This window comes from Passer domesticus, chromosome Z, assembly GCF_036417665.1.
Source record: "Passer domesticus isolate bPasDom1 chromosome Z, bPasDom1.hap1, whole genome shotgun sequence".
NCBI classification, from domain to species: Eukaryota; Metazoa; Chordata; class Aves; order Passeriformes; family Passeridae; genus Passer; species Passer domesticus.
In genome coordinates, this window is record NC_087512.1 from 66,336,842 (window position 1) to 66,357,985 (window position 21,144).

Genomic DNA, 21,144 nt, shown 5'->3' on the forward strand with positions numbered 1-21,144 from the left:
TTAGCATGTAAGTTTAGGATAAATGAATGTGTGCATTTGCTCATGTAACACAATTAAGTTTTTGCCTGATGTTCTAGTGGGATAAAGTGAAAGCATTAATGAGTTATTGCAATGATGAAAATGACTGTGATCAAAGATGTGAATGGAGTGGTTAGATCCAGAAAAAATCTACTTTGAGCAATACTGATTGTGTACAGTATTTGGGGATACTGTACTCAGTGTCTAAACATACAGCACTTGTTTATTTCAGATTACTTACTGTTAGAGTAAGCATACATAAATGTGGAAGAACATAATTTGGTATTCTATATTTAGTAGATAGCCAGTAAGGTCTTTAAATAAGGAAAAAAAGTAAATTTGTGGATCTACATCTCATTAAAGAAAATATTAAATTTAAGTGTAAGCTATGCTGCACAGCCTGATTAGGTTTAGGCATAAGAACAGGTATCTGTGAATTCTTTCCAGAAATACCTTTGAACTTACCATGTTGTTGGAAGTACATATTTTTCTTTTTACTTTGTTTCTCTTTTTTTTGATATGTGTACTTCATTTCTGCTGCCTTAGTCATTGCTAACATAAACATGTTGCTGAAAATGCATGTAATACATATGCATGAGCAGTTTGCTAGTATCTGAAGTTAGAGAATTGTCTGCATGACAGAGCACTTCGTAGTGGTTTTTTGATAAAATGAGGGGCATAAAGTGATTTAGAGCACTGAAATGTCTGCTCTGAAAAGGGTTCTTGAACAGCCTGTCATTTGTGGAAGGTATTGGACTGTGCAAGCATGATGTCAAGAGAAATGCAACACATGGTAGACACACTAAGGTTTCTTTGAGTATACTACTTGTTTCAGCCGTATCCTAGAATTATTTTTTTCCTACTGGGAATTTAGATAGGTCTAACAGTTCCAGTTGTTCAGTAAGTTTGTCTGTTGTCACAGGGTGTGTTTGACCATCGAATGAAATGCTGGCAGAAGTGGCAAGATGCTCAGGTCACTTTACAAAAAAAACGTGAAGCTGAAGCAAAGCTCCAACTAGCCAACAAACCTGATAAATTGCAGCAAGCTAAAGATGAGATAAAAGAGGTAATGTTAGCAAACATTATTTTGGTGGTCAGACTTTCTGCATTGGCTCATTCATTCTGCATTAATGCTGCTTTATACCATTTTTGTTTATAAATCACTTACTTGCTGTTTCCCATATTTACTGAAATCTTTTAAAGGAATTTACTTAAAACACTAAATGTGTGCAATTTTTACTTATTGTAAGATCTGTAAGACAGTTAATACTGTCTCTACAGAGTCTGGGAGATGGGAGGGAGGAAACATGGGCAAGTCAATGCTTTTAACTGCTAACAGTTCACTTGGATAGGCAGAGGAGCATTTCTTGGTTTCTAAAGCTAAGATGACTTGGGTAAATCCAGCAAAGACAACTAATAGAGAGCTATTCCCATGTTTTTCTTAAATATGCAGCTTTTCTACCCATATATATGTGCATGTATATATGGTGTAATTTCAGTAAAAATAAATCTAACATGTTGAAGTGTCATAATTTATACACTTTTTCTATCATGCTTCACTAAGGAAATTGAAGAGGTAGGACAACTTAATTATTTAACACTAATGCGTTCTGAGTATGCTCTAGTGCTCTCCCATTAAATAATGGAAGAATGTTATTGCAGATTTCAAGCTCTTTTACACAGTTGCTTTGTTTGGCTTCCTCATTTGTCACTAACCACATGCTCCTTTGTTCTTTTTGCCCTTTGATATATTTCACATACAGTATTTAAATTACTCATTAACTTGATTTTCTCTTCCTTAAAGAAGTCCTTTGTTTACTGAGAAAACCTACAGTTACTCTAGTGTGACCACATTCTTGTTGACTGCCTCTACTGATGTCACCCTGCACAATAAATTTCCTGATTACTGGTAGTAGTGGGAAATAGTGGTCCTTTCCCAGTCCCAATATTACAGCAATTGTTTTCTGCTCAAGGAATTCTTTTTGCTGCATTATTGGATAACTAGAGAACATTTTTAGTAAACCCACAGTTTAAGTGTGCCAATTAAAAATTCTGCCACTGAAATGTGTTCAGAGTTGCTGAATCCTGTAATAGTGGACCCTCTGGCAGAGGAATTGCAAAGTAGAAGCCTAAGGAGCTTGAGCATCATCTATGACTCCCTTGTTTTTTGTGGATAAAGGGACAATGGACAGTCCTAGAAATACCTTATTGAATGAGAAATTTCTCCTTGTCAGATACTATAAAGTGGCAAACTGTTCCCCAATGATAATTCACATACCTGGGCATGATGAAACTGAAGTGTTGAATTCATTAGGCCTGTAGAAGCTTTCACAGAAATCTCAGGCACCTCTGTTTGATGTGGTAGGAAGGTATAGGTAATCCTAATCTACTTTTCCTTAGCTGTGTTTTATACTATTTCAGTTATTATCTAACTGTTCAGGCTGATCTTCCATGAAGAAGGTACTATTATGACTTACTAAAAAACTTCAGAATGTATGTCTAAAAGGGCAGTCAGGGAACTGTGAATAGATATACACTAAAAATACAAATATGGAGATGTTTATTAGAACATAGATGATGTTTATCTCATACCACAGTAGAAACTTTACACTGCATCACAAAATGCTTTTTGAAATAAGTAGCACCACTGGTTTGCTAACAGTAAGATGCTACATTGAAGCATGTTGCTTCCCTGCTTCTTTTTTCTGATGAAGATAAATGTTACTGAATGCATTTGGTCTCAGTTAATATGTTGAGATGAACAGATATGGTTGCATTTCAAAGAACTGCTTGCCTGCTGCGGGGCTCTCCATTTATCTACACAACTAACCTAAATTTAACAATGTAATAGGTGTGTAAAAGCAGTTACAGGGCCATGTAGATGCTCATGATCCCTTCTTTTCTAGCTGAATGTCTTTGCACAGAAACTAGGAGAAACAATCTGGTGTCATATATGTAACAATTTACACAAATACAATGTTCCCAATATGGCATAAACCCATAAGAAACATCTCTTCCTCTGAATTTTCTTCTAGTGATCTTCTTACCTGCAGTAACATTTCTAGTCCAGCTTTCTGTGAAAACAGTTGTCACTGAAAAAGAAGGCTTGTGCTTTGGAGAGCAGATAAACAACCTCAGAGGCTTGTCATTTGCAACAGAAATATGATAGCAATAATCAAATACTTGACCAGAGGCAGAGATGAAGGTGTATTCATCTCTTCTGGAATTAGGAAAGTATGGGGAACTAACTTGAGACTCTTCCAAGCTTGATTGAACAATTTAGGTTCCTTTGTATGAAGTTTGTAAAGGGAATAGTAAGTAAAGCCTTTGAGATCCATTTGTTTTCCTAAGAATATTTTTAAATGTTGTTAAATGTTCTTAATATTAGATATTTTTACATTTTATCTACAGATAGCATTGCCTTAAAGATACCCTTGTTGTAACTGATCTGATGATATCAGATCTGAAATTGTTATTGTAAGATATTCTTTTAAATAGGCCAAAACAAATAGGTCCTTTTAGCTCTTAAGTGACTATCTTAAGTGTGCTAAAAAAATTACAGGTAGACTGAATGGACAACACAAAATTTTAACTCTGTATGTCTTTCCTTTGCCAGTGGGAGACAAAAGTTCAGCAAGGGGAAAAAGATTTTGAACAGATCTCCAAAACCATTCGCAAGGAAGTGGGAAGATTTGAGGCATGTATAATTTTTTCCAAGTAAATGACAGTTCTACTATACATAATATTGACATTACAAGTAAAATTTGTTAAGAAGTTAATATGCCTTAATTTATTTATTAACAGAAGGAACGAGTGAAAGACTTTAAAACTGTTATTATCGAGTACTTAGAGTCGTTAGTGCAAACACAGCAGCAGGTAAGATAAATTTTAAGCTTTGTACAAGTTAATAAATAATACATTCCGTATTTGGTTAGTTTGAAAAATATGGGCTTAAAGCACAGCTGTTTCTAAAACATTAAGAGCTACTAGTCTGTACTGTATTGGCGAATGACATCATGATTGCAGTTTCCCAGCCCATGCAGAACTGTAATTCAACGAAATAACAGAGAAGTTTCCTTAGGGATATGGGCAAGCAGAGGTTCTTGTTATCTTCTCAAACTGACTCAGTACTTTTACTTAGAGATTGGAGTAAATTGTAATCAGCATGTACTTACACTTACTGAAGAGACTTGGATTCTTAAACATTTATTGCTCTTTTTAAAAAGTACAGAATAGTATTGAATATTGGAAAGCATTAATACAGTTTTCAGTGTCTGAGAAGTAGGTCTTGTTACTAGAAAAAGTCCGGGCTCTTTCTTCTGCTCATGGCAGGAATAGAACCCTCCAGCTTTGTTTAATTAAAAAAAATAAAAAACTGAAAAAACAGTATCTTTAGTAGTAAGAATAAGTGACTATCTTTAAAAAAAAAAGTATCATTTTATTCTGTAACATTGTGTTCAACATGTGGCAATATATATGTGGCAATATCAATAGTTATGAGCAGATATGTGTATTTATTACTTGTGTTTTTTCTTGCACTATGTAAAAATATTAATGAATAAGGACCTATGTTCTTACTTTCTCTCATGGAGCCAAGTTTACTGCAAGAGGAGGTAGGTATGCATTGTGGTTTTCAACATTTAGTGCCTAATGAGTGATTCTCCCTTCTCTTCAAGCTAATAAAATACTGGGAGGCATTCCTACCTGAAGCCAAAGCCATTGCCTAAAAGAAGAATATTCCAAATGACAAGACACTCTGGATGTTTGTCCTGGATAAAACTAAATTCCACAGTGAAATCACTCTAAATCATCCAAATAAACCACTATATATTTTATTAATCAACATGTGGCTTTTTTTATATACCACAGCATTTTATTAACAAGCTGCATGTCCTGACCCTCTTTCAAGTGGACTGTGGCATGATGTTCTGCAATACATTGCTGAATTGAACACTGTTGTGTCTTAATACTTGCACTAAAACGTGCACTGCAAGGCCAGAAAGCTGATATTTTTGTTCTCTACAACACAATGTTCTGTAGTATGTTTATCTGATCTCTATGAAACAAATTTAATTGCATTGATTAATGTTCACTTCAACATTCCTGTACAAAATCATGTTTTTGTGATTACAATAATAAAGGGATGTACCTTGTGAAACATTAAACACTCTGTGCTGGTGTCGATGTTTACTGGTGTTTTTAGGAGTACTGTCTAGCACAAGTTAAGATGTAGCCAGGGCAAACCCAACATTTCACAAAGAGTGCTGGAGAAGGTATAAAGATGCACAAACAATTATCCGTGGTAAACTATTCTGGTTTTTAATTCTGAATCTCTTCATTATTGAAGTTACCACTGCCTTGGCAAAGTCTACTGTGTTAGTACTCACAGGGTCAAAAGACATGCTTGAGCAACTGATAGATGTAAACTGAAATCTTCTTCAAGTTTTTACAAAGCTTCTGCAGAATTAAAATCCACCTGCATGGTCAAATACTGATGTCTTACTGGACTGACACATTGCATCAGTTCTATTCAGTGGTCTCAGAATACAAAAAAAAAAAAAGCAATAATTCTAGTAATAGTTGAGGAAGAAAAGTGGGTGATTCAGCTGAGTGCTAGATGGTTGTAAGAGCTAGTATTCTGTTTGGATTTTCTTCAGTAGAAAATATGTTCAAAGGGACTGGTTATACCTTTTACAAGAAAGCAGAGCATGTAAACTTTTTTTTGAAATACACAATATTAACATAAGATGTGTTGTCCTGTCATTTTAATGACATGCTGAGCTTGTTGATATATTAGTATTAATGGAAGGTATTAATCTTAACAAATTGCAGACAAATATTAATCACATAAAAAAGCAAGATAAGCTGTTGCTTTCAGCTAATCATAAGACTGCAGGATAGACCTATGAATTTGTATTTTTTGGGGTCAGATATAAAAGAGCACATAATACCATTTCTGAACTGAACAGAAACCTCCATTCAACTGGAAGGTCATACACTATTTTTACAACAAAGTGAGTGTAAACTTGACAGATTAGTGTTTTTGCTATTGTTTCTCTACATACCTCTCTTAACTCAGTATTTTGAGGAGTTTTCAAGGAAATTGGAACAGAAAAACCCTCACCAAAATTTATCAAGCCTAAATCAAGCTTCTTTTTAAATGGTTAAATGCTAAAGCCTTAAGCAAATAATACCTTATGCATCAGTGTTCAGTTATTGATCTTAAAACTGCCTTTTAAACAGCGCAAATATGCAGGAGATTTATGATGAAGAAACTGATTTAGGCATAATACTCTGTAAAGTGTTACAGTGTACTTAATGTTGGCTTACTTGCTGCTAATTAAAATTGACCAACAGCTCAGTATTAAACTTCAGATATATACTGCTCACACTGAAATTGATATTTCCAGAACTAAAAGACTCAGTTTGGACATGCCTAGGTCAAAATAGGTGAACATATCCTTTCACGATCTTTTTTTTTCTTTATTTCTTTTTTCTTTTTTTTTTTTTCTCTAAGTGTCCAGCTTTCTTAGCTCTTGATCTCTTTTTGCTTCTATCAGGGTTAGAATTCATTTGAATGATGGATCAGTTTTCTTCTCTTGTGACAAGAGAATTAGAAAGTCTGCTAGCAAGGATTAGTGTGGCCATCCATACCATTAAACTGAAAACAAAAATGAGTTGTGCAAGTTTTTTCTCAAAACCTGAAGCCTTTTGGGGAACATGGATAATGGCATTTCTGGAGTTCACTTTCCACAGGGCTGGCTGCTAATTCGAAAGATTCTAGGGGTTTTTTTTCATCACAAGGTTAGCTTGAGCAGAATATCCACATCATCTATTATATTTGGTTAGCATAAAACTCTTGCTGTTTCAAGAAGCTGTTAATGATCCTGAGATTGGCTCACTGTTAATGCCGAGGCTCTGAGTTCAAGTCCCAGATGGATGATAAATTTAAGAGTTGGACTTCATGATCTTCATGGGTCCCTTTCAACTCAGAATATCCTATGAACTGGAAATTTATTTTGTTTTTATTCCTCTGCATTGTGAAGATTGGAGATTTGGCTACTCTATTTCCTGGTGCGATTAACATTAATAGATGTTTCTCAGCCCAAGTGAATGGAGGTAGTACTGAACTCTTTCCTCTGTGGACCCCACTACTAGGTATTCTACTAAATTTAAGTGTGTATTTCATTGAAACTACAAGCCAATGTACCACTGAAGAATCACTAGCATAAGAAAAAAGTAAGTGTTTGCAAAATGATGAACTGCATTTGGAATACTGTATGAAAGAAAAGGTGCTACTGATTTCTAGTTTACCTTTTAGGTTAAAATAAAATGCAGATATTGGCAACAAATTCTTCTATTCATCATGTCCATGGTCCTTTTTAAATTAAATATAAACAAAATGAAGTGACTCAAATTGAAGACATTGCTATTTGTTTCTTAAGCTGACGTTCAGTGTACAGCAAGTCTGTAATTCTTTTGTCACTGTCCCTTTTAAAACAGAACATTCTGCTTTGCTATCAATTATTCTTTATTCTACCTCTCCTAAGTTATTTCCCTCTGAAAGCCTCATATGGGAGTTTGTTTCAGCATCTGTGGAGTTCATGCCCCAAATATGTCAGTTTCTTGCAAATTGTGGAGATGAGCTGCTGGCTGGTAGGTCCTGTACATTTAAGAGAACAGAACATCCACTAAAATTATGTGTACAGTGAAATTATTGTCTCCAGGAAAAAAAAATAGGAAAAAAACCCTCTTTGGGGTTATATTTTTTCCTCTCCTTCCACTTTAGACTAGAACAGGCTATGGAATAATCTTAAATTGTGGCAAAATATGAGTCCACTATGTGAAGAAAAAAAGGCAATTTAAAAGGTTAGAAGCTGAATTTTCAGGTTGTTCAGAATGTTAGTTGTTACCTGCTAAGACAATTCCTCCTTTTTTAAAATTCTTGTCTTCCATAGTTGAATCAATGATAGTAATTGCAGTGGTTGTAACTTGCTAGTAATCTTTTGACTTCACTGCTGAAGTCATTCCTTCCCTTCCCCCTCCCCAACCTCAGATCAATGAGGAAATGATTAACAAAAGGAAGGGGTATAAAAATAATACAAATATTTTTTCTCTCATTAAGAATGAGGAGTACATAAAGAAGTGTAGGCAGACCTGTCCTAGGATATATCATATACAAACTAAAGTTAAAGAAATAAGCAATGGAAATGGAAGGGCAAGAAAAGACTAGAGATAAACAATTTATCTGTGGTTGAATTTTGTGGGCTGATTAAAATGAGTTTTTTAGCAATTGAAAAAGTGACAAACTTAGATTGTGATCTAATTAAGGACTGTTTTTTGATCTGGCCTCTTGTTTTGATGTGTATTTTACTTATCACTTAGATTAGAATTTTGTATGGGTTTATTCTGGAAATTAGCCATTCAGAAAGTCCTTGAATCATGAGAATTAGTGGAAAGTGATCTTTCAGATTTTCCTGTAATTGTTCCTTTTTCTCTCCTGTGAACCATTCTAACATGATGGATGCTAAACTCCCCCTTCCTGTATGAGGAATTGCACAGTGATTATTTTGGGAAAAAATAAACATAGAATTGGCCAGTAAAAGGGCAGATTGATGATTCCTAGTTTCTGTAATTATAGATGATTCGGTAGAATCTGATGACAGGGAACAGTTACAGCTGGAGTTACAGTATATTATTAATTAATTCTATATTCTGCATCCAGGTAATTTAAGAATAAAATCCAAGATATTGATAGATGCAACGAAGACCAACACTTCCTGGAGTACTTTTGAGAGTCTGCTCAACAGATGAATTTGAAGACATTCTATGTCACTGTTAGCAGTAGAGTTCAACCATTTTACAGTTTTGCTTTTAGGATTACTAACGTAATTTTAATACATGTTATGCCAGTTCAAGTCAAGCTACATTTGAAGGATTTTCACCTTGCTTTGTGTTTTGTGGGAAGAATTATGTAACATCTGTGCAGTTAGCTTTTAAAGACCTGGATGATTTTGAACACATTTTAATAGCATTCTATGAATGTTTCTTAAATTTTTGATCTTTGGTGTGTTAGACAGAAAGACAGTCATGGCCAGCCAGCCACGGGGAGAAATCCTTTTTCTTTCTTCAGATGTAACTTTAAAGATTAGCCAACTAATGATGATATATTGTGTAAATTAAGTATTTAACATTCCAAAACATATTGATGTATTTTAATTCAGCTCACCATGTAATCTTCCTTGTTCCTCTTGGCTGATGCACAGTCAAAAGTTCCATTATATTCTATTGAATTTGAAATCAGATTAATGTCTAAAACTTTTCTTTGTTAGTGATATTAAAGAGAAAAGTAGCTTTTTGAAATTGCTGCTTATTAGGTTGCAAACAGCCACAAACAGTGCTCCTATGAAATTCTTCTACTGACTTCTCAGTGTAAATGCAGTATGGCACAAGTGGTGTCCTAAGACTTATTCCTCTGTTTTTTATTAGAGGGAGAACAGAAGCTACATGTAAAGACTGGATTCTTAACCAGAAAGTAACAGTAATGATAGCATGGTAATTTTTACCTAGTATGCCCACATTTACCAGAGTGATAAGACTATTATCATATGGCTGATCTTTCCTTGGGACTCTTGTAATGTCTTTATCAGAGGATTCATCCATCATTGTGGATGCTAGGCTGACCGTGGGAGAATGGGATTTCATTTCACACACCTTTCAGTAAATGGGCATGATGGAGAGCACACAGGGGCTGGAAACATTTCTCTTGTCACTACTACCACAAAGCAGTGCTGGGACTGTCCTGCTGGTTGTCAGCAGTTGAGGACACTGGCCCAGGATTGTGTTGTGCAGAAAGAGATGCTTGAGAAATATCTGGCTTTGACTTCAGGTAATTTTTAAAAAATTTTGGGTTGTTACTTGGCTTTAGCTTAACAAAGAAAATGATGTCTACTTTGTATTGCATCCTTCAAGTCACAGTTCTTTGCTTAGAGCAAAATATAATTAAATTTACCTTTCAGTAAAATAAAGAGAAATGGAGGGGAAAGGAGCATGTAATGTGTTGCTGTGGTGCTCGATAAAGATGCAGGACACGCTTTTATGGTGCAAAGAAGAAAAGGATCAGTCTTGGTTTATTTTGGGCATCTCTTTTTATAGGGTTTTTAAAAACATCCCATGTCTATCCCCAACTGGTCAGTAACAAGTTGTTACCCTGTATTATTGGTCACTCAAACTCCTGGGTGTACGCGCAGGAAAAGTTCTTTGTGAGAGACAGTTTTCATTTTTCTGTCTAATAGTGTAAAAACAGTTTATACAGGTAGCTAGTGTTTATCACAGTCCTAGAGTTCTTTCTCAGGGAATGCAGGTTGTTTCACACAGACTTAGAGCTATTTCTCAGGGAAAACAAGTTGTTTTTCACTGCTGCAGAACTCTACTCACAAGGAGATGTCAGCTTTCTCATGGCTTCTGTTGGCTCAAGTCAGAATTCAGCTTGTAGGCTTTTGGCCTGCTGTTTCACCACCACAGTAATGTTCCACTCTCCCTCACCTTCTCTCTCTCCCTCTCCCTCACCATCTCCAGTGCTATTAATCTGGAAAGTAACAAGTTAGTTTTCAAAAGAAATTTCAAAAAGCTCATAGCATAAACCACAGACATCAGATAAATTTGTTTTCTGCCCATTTTTAAGGTATGTTTTCGTACTTGAATCTACTTATGAAGATCAAACCCTCTATGGTCATGGATTTATCATGGCAGCTACTCTAAAAGATCAGTGAGAGTGTGAGGTTCTCTCAGGTAGTGCCTGAGACTCTCTGGACTCACAAAGTGAGTTTTAAGATATGACTGTCTAATACAGTGGCAGTTTGTTGACATTTTGCAGCACTTCCAAATGGTTTGAAGCTTGGAATTGGCAAATTTGTGTGAAGTGTAACAGAAGGTGTAATACCAAGTGCATTTAGGAGGCCTGTGTCTTCTGTTTCTGCTTCCATTATTCTTTAAGCTGTCAAAACGGCTGCCTATTTTGGAGTCTTACTTAATTTCTCCAGTGGCTAGGAATCACCTACAGTTCTCTGAAATGGTATGGTTTTCTCTGCTAAATAACAAAGTTAAGAGGTGGCTTCTTGGGAACACACACAACGCAGGAAACTTCCTGAGTGCCACTTTTTTTTCCCCTCTTAATTTCATGTCTGTTCACCACAGACACCACTAAAGGTGCTGCATTTGTTTATTGACTGACCTAGTCAGCAGAAGGCTGTGCTGCCATTCAGTGGGCTTGGCAGACTGCAGCGTTGAGTGGCAAGAGGTGGTATGAGGTTCAGTAAAAGCAAATGTAGGGTCATGCACCTGGGGAAGAATAACCCCAGGTACCAGCACAGGTTGTGGGCTGACCTACTGCAGAGCAGCTCTGTGGAGAAGCAGCTGGGAGTCTTTGTGGATGCCAGGCTGACCGTGAGCTGGCAGTGCCCCTGTGGCCAGGAGGGCTCGTGGTGTCCGGGGGTGCATTGGGACGAGTGTGGCCAGCAGGAGGAGGGAGCTCCAGTGACGCCACATCTGGAGTATTGTGTTAATTCTAGTCTTGGTACTAGAAAGACAAGGTACTACTGAAGAGGGTCTGGTGGAGGCCAAAAAATGATAAGGGATCTGGATCATCCCTCTTATGAGGAGAGACTATGGGAGCTCAGCCTGTGCAGTCTGGAGAAGACTGAGAGCATCTCATTAATGCATACAAATATCTCAGAGGTGGGTGCCAAGAGGATGGTGCCAGGTTCTTTTCAGTAGTGCCCAGCAGTAGTAGGAGGAGTAAGAGCCATAAACTACAACCCAAGAAATTCCACTTGAGCATGAGGAAGAACTTTACACTGAGGGTGGCAGAGCACTGGAACAGGCTGCCCAGAGGAGCCTGGAGTCTTCCTCTCTCCCTCTAGGTGACCCTACCTTGGCATTGGGTTGGTCTTGGTGATCTCCAGAGGTCCCTTCCACCCTAACGATTCTGTAATTCATGTTTGAGCTGCGGTGTGAATTTTGGACTGGATAAATTCATGCTTCTGGAAGTTAAGCTTTTTCCCCTCCTTTTTTTTGTGTGCTCCGCAGTAGTGCTGCAGCTGTGGCTGAACCAGAAGCCGAGGCTGTCGAGCACCGTTTGTGCTAACCCACGTTTTTCCAGAGGGAGCGCCTCCCGCCTCATCCCGGCGGCGCGAGGGGCCGAGCCCGGCTCCCGCCCCGCCCCTGTCACGTGGCGCGAGGTCACGTGACGGGCGCGCAGATGGCGGCGGCGCTGCCGCCGCGCTGAGCGGAGCCGGCATGGAGGTGTTCATCCCGTCCTTCCGATACGAGGAGAGCGAGCTGGAGCGGGGATATACGGTGAGGTGCGCCGGGGCGGGACACGCCCGCGCCTCGGGGTTGGCCGTGTGCCGGCAGCCGGCGTGGGCTGCGCTGGGCAGACATCAGCGTCCCTGCCCAGGCCAGCCCCGACCAGCCCTGCCCAGCCTTGCCCTGACCAGCACAGCCCGTCCGTGCCCCGCCGGCCTTCTCCAGCTCTGCCCAGCCTTGCCCTCTTCTCCCCGTCTCTGCCCTGCTCTTACCCGCCCTGCCCTCTCCAGCATTGCCCTGCTAGCCGTGTCCTGTGGAGCCGTCCAGCCCTGCTCTGCCCACCGCAGCCCTGTCCTTCTTGCCCGGGCCGGCCTGGCAGAGCCGTGCCGTGCCCGGCGCAGCCCGTGCCCGCTGTGCCCGGCTCGGCGCGGGGGGATGGCCCCGCTGCTCCCGCCCGCTCGGCCCTGCCGCTCCGCGTCCCGTGCAGGCCAGACGCGGGGAAGGCTCGCGCTTGCATGAGGAAAGGCTGAGAGAGCCGGGACTGCTCGTCCTCAAGAAGAAAAGGGACAGGGACAGGTCTCTTCAATGTGTACAGATGATCTGAATGGCCAGAGTGAGGGGGCCGGACTCTTTGTGTTGGTGCCCAGTGAGAGGAGAGGTGGCAGTGGGTAAACATCAGAACACAGGGAATGCTCTTTAAACATAAGGCAAGACTAGTTTGTTATCGTGAGGGTGGTCGAGCACTGGCATAGGTTGCCCAGAGGACTGTGAAGTCTCCATCCTTGCAGGTTCTCAAAACTTGCCTGGACACTATCCTGGGTAGCCAGCTGTATAGCTGGCTCTCCTTGAACAGGCAGATTAGTTTGCACTGTTTTTAGAGGTCCTTTTTGTTCTCAGTAGTTTTCTCATCCTGCAAAACTGTTGGACAGTAGCACGTTCACATGGTGCTGGTGGCGACAGGTGGACCAAAACCCAAGGTATTTATCTGGAAGTGGATATTCAAAGTTTGCTTCCTCTGTTAAATAAATTCATTTAGTAGCTTAGAAAACAAAAAATTAATCCTGTACAGCTTCTAGAAGATTAATCCATGTAGGTGTAGTTCCATGAAGGAAGTTCATCTTCCTTATGCTTAATGCTGTATATTATTGGGTCCTCACTATTAGCAGGTGTTTGCAGGCCTTGCAAAAGGTGAACCACTGTAGTTGTGTAAAGATGGCAGTGTAGCAGCATTAATATTTTTGCCTCTTGGGTGAACTTGAATGTAGGTGACTCTCTACAAGACACCTGTGTGATGTGGGAACTTGGCTTTCAAACATTTTGATTGAATGTGATTGAGTGCAATTACAATAGCACAGACTCATTCCACCACATCCTAGTTGAGCAGGTTAGTTGAAATAACAGAATGATTTCTAAGATGTGCATATTACACAAATAGGATTTTTCATGGTAATGTTTATTTTTAATATTTGCATTTAGTGGGTTTCTGTTTCTTTAAATGTAGTACTGTCTATGAGTTCTGCTATCTAGAGGATATGAGTTTTTTACATTTTATAAATATAAAGCTGTGTAAGCTTCAGAGAAATCAGAAATGAAACTATATAATTCTAGGAGTCTTCCAAGAAAATGATCCTGAGAGCGAACATGTTCTGTGACAACACTGATGATTGTTACAGCATTTTTCCTCCCAAGTCATTTACTGGTGGTGTCTCATGGATCTGAAAGTTGCTGTAGTTCAGTAGGTCTTGGTAGTTTTTCCTGCATGATTATTTTGCCATTTTAGTCAGGTGAGGGGATTCTATTCTACATCCCATACAAAACATGGTCATACTTTATGCTGACCATGAAACTGTATGAGGAATTGTAGCTAAAGTTTGTCTTGAGTTGGGCATGCTTGTAGGAGAGGATATGGAAAACTGTACTAGTAATATCATTGTGTCTGTCCTTCGTGTTTTAAAGGACTTATGACTGTTCATGAGAAAAACTTATGCCAGTCTAATTGTCAATTTGTGATTATGTAAATAATTTGAATAAGTATTGTTCCAAGTACAGAAATTCGAAGTGGTACACAAAATGTCCTCCTTACTGCAAAACTGAGGTTAATGAAAGCTTACCATTGCTCTGTGCTAGCTATGAAATTATACAGGCAATCCACTTTATGTTAGTTTTCATCAACAGCTTTACAATATTAGCATTTAAAACAGTTTGGTTTAAAGGTCAAAGGAAGTATACTCCCAATGAATACTATGGGCAAACTGGTAACAAAAGACCAGAAAAGGCTGAGCTACTTTTTTTGCTTCAGTCCTCATTTGTGGGTCTCTTTTTCCCACAGTTCTTGAGTAGATGCAAGGCAGGGAATGGGGAAATAAGTTGTAAGAGATGATAAGGGTCATGAAGAACCTGAACATACCTAAGACTTTGGATGCTGATGAGATGCATGCCAGAGTCCTGAGGGAGTTGGCTGATGTAGTTGGCAAGCCACTCTCCTTGATATTTAAAAAGTCATGTTAAATCCCAGGTGACTGGAAAAAGGAGTACCCATCTTTAAAGAGCATAGAAAAGAGGACCTTTCAAGCTACCAGCCTTTCAGTGTCACCTCCATGCCTGGGAAGATCACGGGGCAGATCCTCCTGGAAGCTCTGCTAAGGCACCTGGGGGACAGGGAGCCAGTGCGGCTGCACCGAGGGTGAGTCCTGCCCCACCAGCCCGGTGCCCTTCTGTGATGGAGTGGCTGCAGCAGTGAGTAAGGGAGGGCTACAGGTGTCATTTATTTGGACTTCAGTAAGGCCTTTGACAATGTCCCCCATAACATTCTTCTTCCTAAAGTGGAGAGAGATGCAATCTGCAGATCAGCTGTTAGGTGGACAAGAAGGGTCACATCCAGAGGGTAGTGGTCAGTGGCTCAGAGTGCTGGTGGGCCTCAGTGGCAAGTGGTGCCCTCAAGGGTCTAGGACCAGTATTATTCAATATCTTAATCAATGGCATAGACAAAAGGATCAAGTGCACCCTCGGCAAATTTGCAGATGGCATCAAGCTGAGTGGTGCAGTGACTCTACTGAAGACAGGATGCCATCCAGAGGGACCTGCATAAGCTCCAGGAGTGTGTCAGAAAGGCCAAATGCAAGGTGCTGCGTTTGGGTTTGGACAACCCATTATAAGTCCAGGCTGGGAATGAAGGGATCAAAAACAGCCCTGGGAGAAGGACTTGGGGGTGCTGGTGGGTGAGAGGCTGAACATGACCTGGGCATGGGCACTCACAGCCCAGAAAGCCAAACATGCCCTGCGCTGCATGCAAAGCAGGGTGGCCAGCAGGGTGAGAGAAGGGATTCTGCCCCTCTGCTCTGCTCTGGTGAGACCCCACCTGGAAGGCATCTGATGCATCTAGCTCCAGGATCCCTAGCACAAGAAGGAGGACTGTTGGAATCAGTCCAGAAAAGGGCCACAAAAAATGGATCAGAGGCATGGAAGCACCTGTGCTTTCCTCTTTCAGTGAGGAATGGCTAAGAGAGTTTGTGTCCAACCTGGAGAAGAGAGGACTCTGGTACTCCATTTTTGCAAAAAACAGGGCTTTTTAGAAAAATTAGGACAGACTTTGTAGTATGTCTTTTTCAGTGGAACAAGGAGAGTGCTTTTAAACTAAATGGGTAGATTCGGATTAGACATAAGGAACACAGTTTTTACAGTGAGCATAGTGAAACCCTGCACAGGTTGCCCAGAGAGGTTTCAAATGGCCCATCCCTGGAAATATTTATGGCCAGACTGGATGGGGCTCTCGGCAACCTGACCTAGATGAAGATGTCCCTGGTCATTGTAAAAGGAGTGGATGAGATGACCTTTAAAATCCCTTCCTACCCAAACTATTACACAATTCTGTGATCACAGAAGTACCACTTTACACAGTTGATCGTTTTATTATTGTCTTTCCCGTAAGTGCTAACTTACTCAAAATTAAAAGAGTTTTGTTGGACTGGAGTAGCTGGAATGAGGAACTATCAGAGCTTATGTAACTATCAGAGCTTTCTGAGAATAGCAGAAAAGGATGATGGAAGCAAATAGAAGATTGCTGACTTGCAGACTGCCCACCAGCCCAGTCACGTGCCAGCAGGTTACAGAGGGTGCCTTCTGCGCTGTGTCTGCTGGGGCCATTGCAGACAAGCAGCAGTCAAGGATGGCCTTTTGAGAAGAGTGGTGGTGGTTGTCCTAGCGTCTTTGCTAGAAACAGTGACAGTGGTGACCTCCTGCATGAAGTGAGACACTGAAGGGAGAGTTGTTCTCTCTATGGTGGCTCTGCATTGCAACCATAGCATGCTTCCCTGACATCCCTGTGTTTCCAGTTCCTTATCTTTAGCGGAACAGAATCCAGTTCCCCTGGATGCAGGCTGCTGCTATGTATTCTTACTTCCTAGAAAGAAAGCACACAAAAGGGGCATTTATCCTTTTCTTTATGGGAATTCATTATTAATTTACTGGTTTGTTTCAGCTTAAGCCTGTTGTTTCAGATTATTTTCTTTTTTCCCCTGGTGTGGCTAGGCAGCACTTGGTAAGTGGGATGGCCAGAGATCCATCAGTTCTGAAGAGAGGGAGTAAATGGCTTGCCATAGAAAGTGGAAATTTCTCTCTAGCTTCAGAGGGAAAACTACAATGCAGTTATGAAATAGAAAGGGAGGTCTGGACCAGAGAGATAAAATACTAGTGATATAAAAGATTAGAAAGAAAAATTGGGGAAAAATATTATTATACAATGCTTGAGATTGGGCTCTGTCAACAAAGTCAATGGGAAACACAGTTCTTTCAAAAGTGTTTGTTTCTGGAGCTCAGCTTTTCTAAAGCACTCTTCCTCTGATATAAAATCTTGAAAGTCTTTTTCCCCCATCCCTTACACAAAAAAAACCCAAACAATGACCCCAGAGTAAACTTGCACTTGTTCCAGTTCTGTTTAGAATGTACATAAAATGATGAAACACAGAATATGGGAAATGTCAGTTTTCTTGGTGGACAATTAAATTTCATTGTCAGTTTAAATTGATGACACTAGCTTCTAAACTATTGAGCCTGTGCTAATAAATGCAACAGTTGTTCATAATTTGGCAGTGAATGACCTTTAAATGTAGGCGCTTACTAAGGATGTCCCTAGGGAACAATTCAACTTCGAAATGACACCCACGTGTTCTTGTTGTCATTTAAATATGCTCCCTTTGTCAATAACAGAATAATAAATACTAGTTAGATTTCTAATGTTGATTCAGATCCCAGGAAACTTACTGAATAAATTAGTGTACATTTGATTTATATTGACCAAAAAAATTTTACAGTGGTATATTGCAGGTCAAGGTGACATACATTTAAATGTGTTGTAGAGCAGAGGGCATACTTGACTGACACAAGTGCTTACTGCATTTTTAATTAACACTTCCAATACTACTCTACAAATTGCTTCTGGAGTTGCAATTGTAGAAGCAACATCTGACATGTAAGATCATAAACTAATGTGGTATTTTGAAAGTTCATTTGCTTTATCTCCATAGAAGCAGCAGTTTAACTACAAGGCTGTACTTCTTTTTATGGAAGTAAAAAATCACAAAGATCTAAAGTTTGGTATAGTTTATGTATTTCAGCATTCTTTGCTGTTAAAATTAATGTACATAGAGTCAAAAAGGGACGTTTTTAGTTGCTCTTCTATGAAAACCTAGAATGAGACACTATAGCAAGTTATAAAGGGGCAATATTTATTCATTTTTCAAATTATAAAGTATGGAGGGAGTAATTATGAGTTTATGTAAAAGGATTTCAAAGTATTAGAGTTCTAGCCCTTTTACTCTTCTAGACTCTGTAAACTTGGTAGTTTTAAAAAAATCTGAGCACATTTTGAATGCCTTGAGTATGAAATCTGCCAATGCGAAGACTGCTTGCTTACCAGTCGGGCTTTTGTAAGCTGACCATGTATTAACCTTGTGTCACAAGTTGAAATCAGTGACTCAACAGTCACTCCAGGTTCAAGGAAGTTAAACAAAAGTATTCAATCTATTAGATCTAATTAGTCTTTTACAGTCTTAGTGTCTTCATAGAGGGTTTTCAAATGACCTGGTTTCTCTACAGGGAAGTCAGAGTAGGTCTGTTCAGATGCATTTCTCTCCTGCAGGGATGGTGAAGACGATAAATGATAATTTGACAGATGTCAGTGATTCTGTAATGTCAGAAAAATGCTATTTTGATAATTGGTTTTGGTGGGTTTGATGTTCCAATGAAGGTGGAACATATTAGGGGAGGAAATAGACTAGATAATTTAAGCCAGATTGCTGTTTCTAAAAATACTTTTTCCCCTTATTTTTTTAGTGAATAACTTCTGCGTTTGTCAGCAGTGGTGATTAAATTTCTTTCCTCCAGTCAGCTTTCCAGTTTGACAGACTTTGTCAGTGGTATAAAACTGACCACTTGGTATGCCGTGGGAACTTGAAGAGTGTAAAGTAAGACACAAGGAATTTTGCAGTGCACGTGATGGCAGCTGAAGAAGAAAATAGGAAAAGGTATGGCCAAAGTGAAAACTGGCTGAATTTGTATGCAGTATCAGTCAGACCTGTGGGCAGATCAGACACACATAGCTCCAGTGATCTCCAGTGATCTCCAGTGATCAGAGAGATTGGGCAATTGCCTGAAGGTCCCTGATTTACAGTCATGGAATCTTATGGGAAATGGCCATGTAAGATTTCTCTGAGCCTGAAATACCTTTTGCTTTATTTGCGATGGGAGGGTTGACAGCTGAGTAGTGAAGCAGCAGCATGATTTGCTCTTTTAGATGGAAAATTGATAGAGGTAAAGTTGACACCTTCTATCAGTACAGTACAACTGCAAAGCATCCGTAATCCATTCATCTCCCAGTATCCAGTGTTTGCAGTTTTAATGAGGAATTTACATTTTCAGAAAGATTGGAGGTAGCAGGGCATTCAGACATGCATCACCATAAATATGTATTTGAATTCCACTGTAACTTTGGGAGGTATTGGTGACAAAATTTTGTTAGTTATATAATACTATCAGTGGAATTATTTAATCTGAGGATTCATGATTAACTGCTCCTGGTGATGTTTCCAGATAGCATCAAGTCATGATAATTTTAAAATCTTGGCCACAAAGATTGTGTTAAACAAGTACATAGTACATTCTTCCCTAGCCAGGAGTGAGAACACACCAGGCTTTAAAATGCAACATGAGGGAAGATGGAATAGATTTCTCCCTTTTTCTTACTGCAATGCAATTTTAATTGGTCTTTGAATTTTTTAGCGTCTGATGTAATTCATTCCAGGTTTAATTAATAGTTAGTCACCATTGTTATGGGATTTATTAGGTTATCTTGGAATTTCACTTGGAATATGATTCCTAAGAGGTGCTTCTGTGCAGAGTGCTTGGTGCTTCACTGCTGCATTTGGGTACAGTGGAAATACTTGGTTTACATATGCACCATGGAAGTGTGCTAATGGAGGATTTCAAGTCACTGTATTCTGAATACTCCTGCTATCAGTAGCCATTATATTTTTGTCTTTACAGGAATTATATGAGTACTCATATCAACTTTTCATTTTTAGTTTTCTGTAAACCTGAAATTTTTGTGGTTTGGGGAAGACTGAAATAGCATTTTGGAGGATGTACTGTGAGAGGATTTTAAAGATGAAACAGATGTGTTGTCATTCCCTTTGAAAGTGGCATTGTATTTTTAATAGAAAATTAAAGGAGAAGTATATGTTGTCTGTTAATAAACTTGTACTGAGGTTGTCATGATAAGTCTTACAGCTAGAGGATGAACACCCTCTTTCCTGTAAACAGTCTTTTTAAAATTATTATTTCAACCTATATATTGTTGTGTTGTAAATTTCTCTTTTCATAAACCAATAAATGTTGTAGGGTTTGGGGTTGTTTTTTTTTGTTTTGGATTTTTAAAATAAAGTATTTGGAGCACAGCAGTCAGGCTTGGATATTTTCAGGCATTGAAATAAGATGAGACAGAAGGAGTATACCATCAGTAAGGAGTGCCATGTCCATGCCAGGTTCGAAACAAGGTATGTTTCTTCTCATTCCTCCTCTGTTGGTGCAGTGAGAGCTCCACCTCTCGTTCAAAAAAACCTTTGGTTCTAGGAGCATATACATAGGAAATCTAAGAGAATTATTTTGGATGTTGAATTTGCCCTCAGTGTAGGATACTGACTATGGTAAGTAATTTATGAGAAGTGACAGCCAAACCTCCACTGCAACCTCCATCTAGTGTATTATTTATTTAGATGTCACAGTGTTTGTGGGTCCCAGCTAAGTCCAGGGCCTCTATGAGACAGTTATGGAATAATGTATATCCTACATAGACTTTCAAAGGTCAGTCTTGAAAGGGGTTGCCTACACTTGATAATAGTTGTTTCCTGATGAGATGCTGTGAAAAGCATTGCATATCCAAAAAGATATTTTTACTATTTGAGTACTTAATTCTTTAACAGAGTGTAAGCAGTATAAAACTTTGTGAAAATCTTCTGTCCCACTAGGGTCCCTTGAAAATGGTAAGGTAAGAATTACCGATCTTCATGATTTTATTTTTTATATATCTTGTCTCTCCTGTAATTGATTAATTTTTTTTAAAATGGACTCACTTTTTATACCACAGCAGAAGGTATTCAAGTGCTACAGTATCTTCAGATTGGAAAACAATGAAATCTAAAGCTTTGCTTATAGTTTTTACAAAAGGATAAACAAAGTCTTGATTAGGTAATTAAATAGTCAATTGTTCAGCTGCAAGTCTGCATTGATTACAATGCACTTTTATGAAAAAGGACCATATGTGTTAAG

General features: G+C 39.1%; 2 protein-coding genes and 1 long non-coding RNA gene across 3 annotated transcripts in view; all 3 read left to right on the top strand.

The window, feature by feature from the left end:
- SNX2 (sorting nexin 2) overlaps window positions 1-5,183 on the top strand; it is a 29,545-nt gene extending 24,362 nt beyond the window's left edge. Inside the window, exons 12-15 of the mRNA XM_064402866.1 lie at window positions 941-1,084; window positions 3,635-3,715; window positions 3,823-3,894; window positions 4,695-5,183. Coding sequence (XP_064258936.1) covers window positions 941-1,084; window positions 3,635-3,715; window positions 3,823-3,894; window positions 4,695-4,745 — 348 coding nt within the window. The 3' untranslated portion in view covers window positions 4,746-5,183. The remainder of the gene's footprint in view (window positions 1-940; window positions 1,085-3,634; window positions 3,716-3,822; window positions 3,895-4,694) is intronic.
- Window positions 5,184-12,242: 7,059 nt separating this feature from the next.
- SNX24 (sorting nexin 24) overlaps window positions 12,243-21,144 on the top strand; it is an 87,895-nt gene continuing 78,993 nt past the window's right edge. The window contains exon 1 of the mRNA XM_064405651.1: window positions 12,243-12,375. Coding sequence (XP_064261721.1) covers window positions 12,316-12,375 — 60 coding nt within the window. The 5' untranslated portion in view covers window positions 12,243-12,315. The remainder of the gene's footprint in view (window positions 12,376-21,144) is intronic.
- Window positions 12,859-20,219, top strand: LOC135291444 (uncharacterized). The gene is made up of 3 exons (XR_010354242.1): window positions 12,859-13,301; window positions 14,840-15,007; window positions 18,655-20,219. It is a non-coding gene; the product is annotated as an uncharacterized LOC135291444 (long non-coding RNA).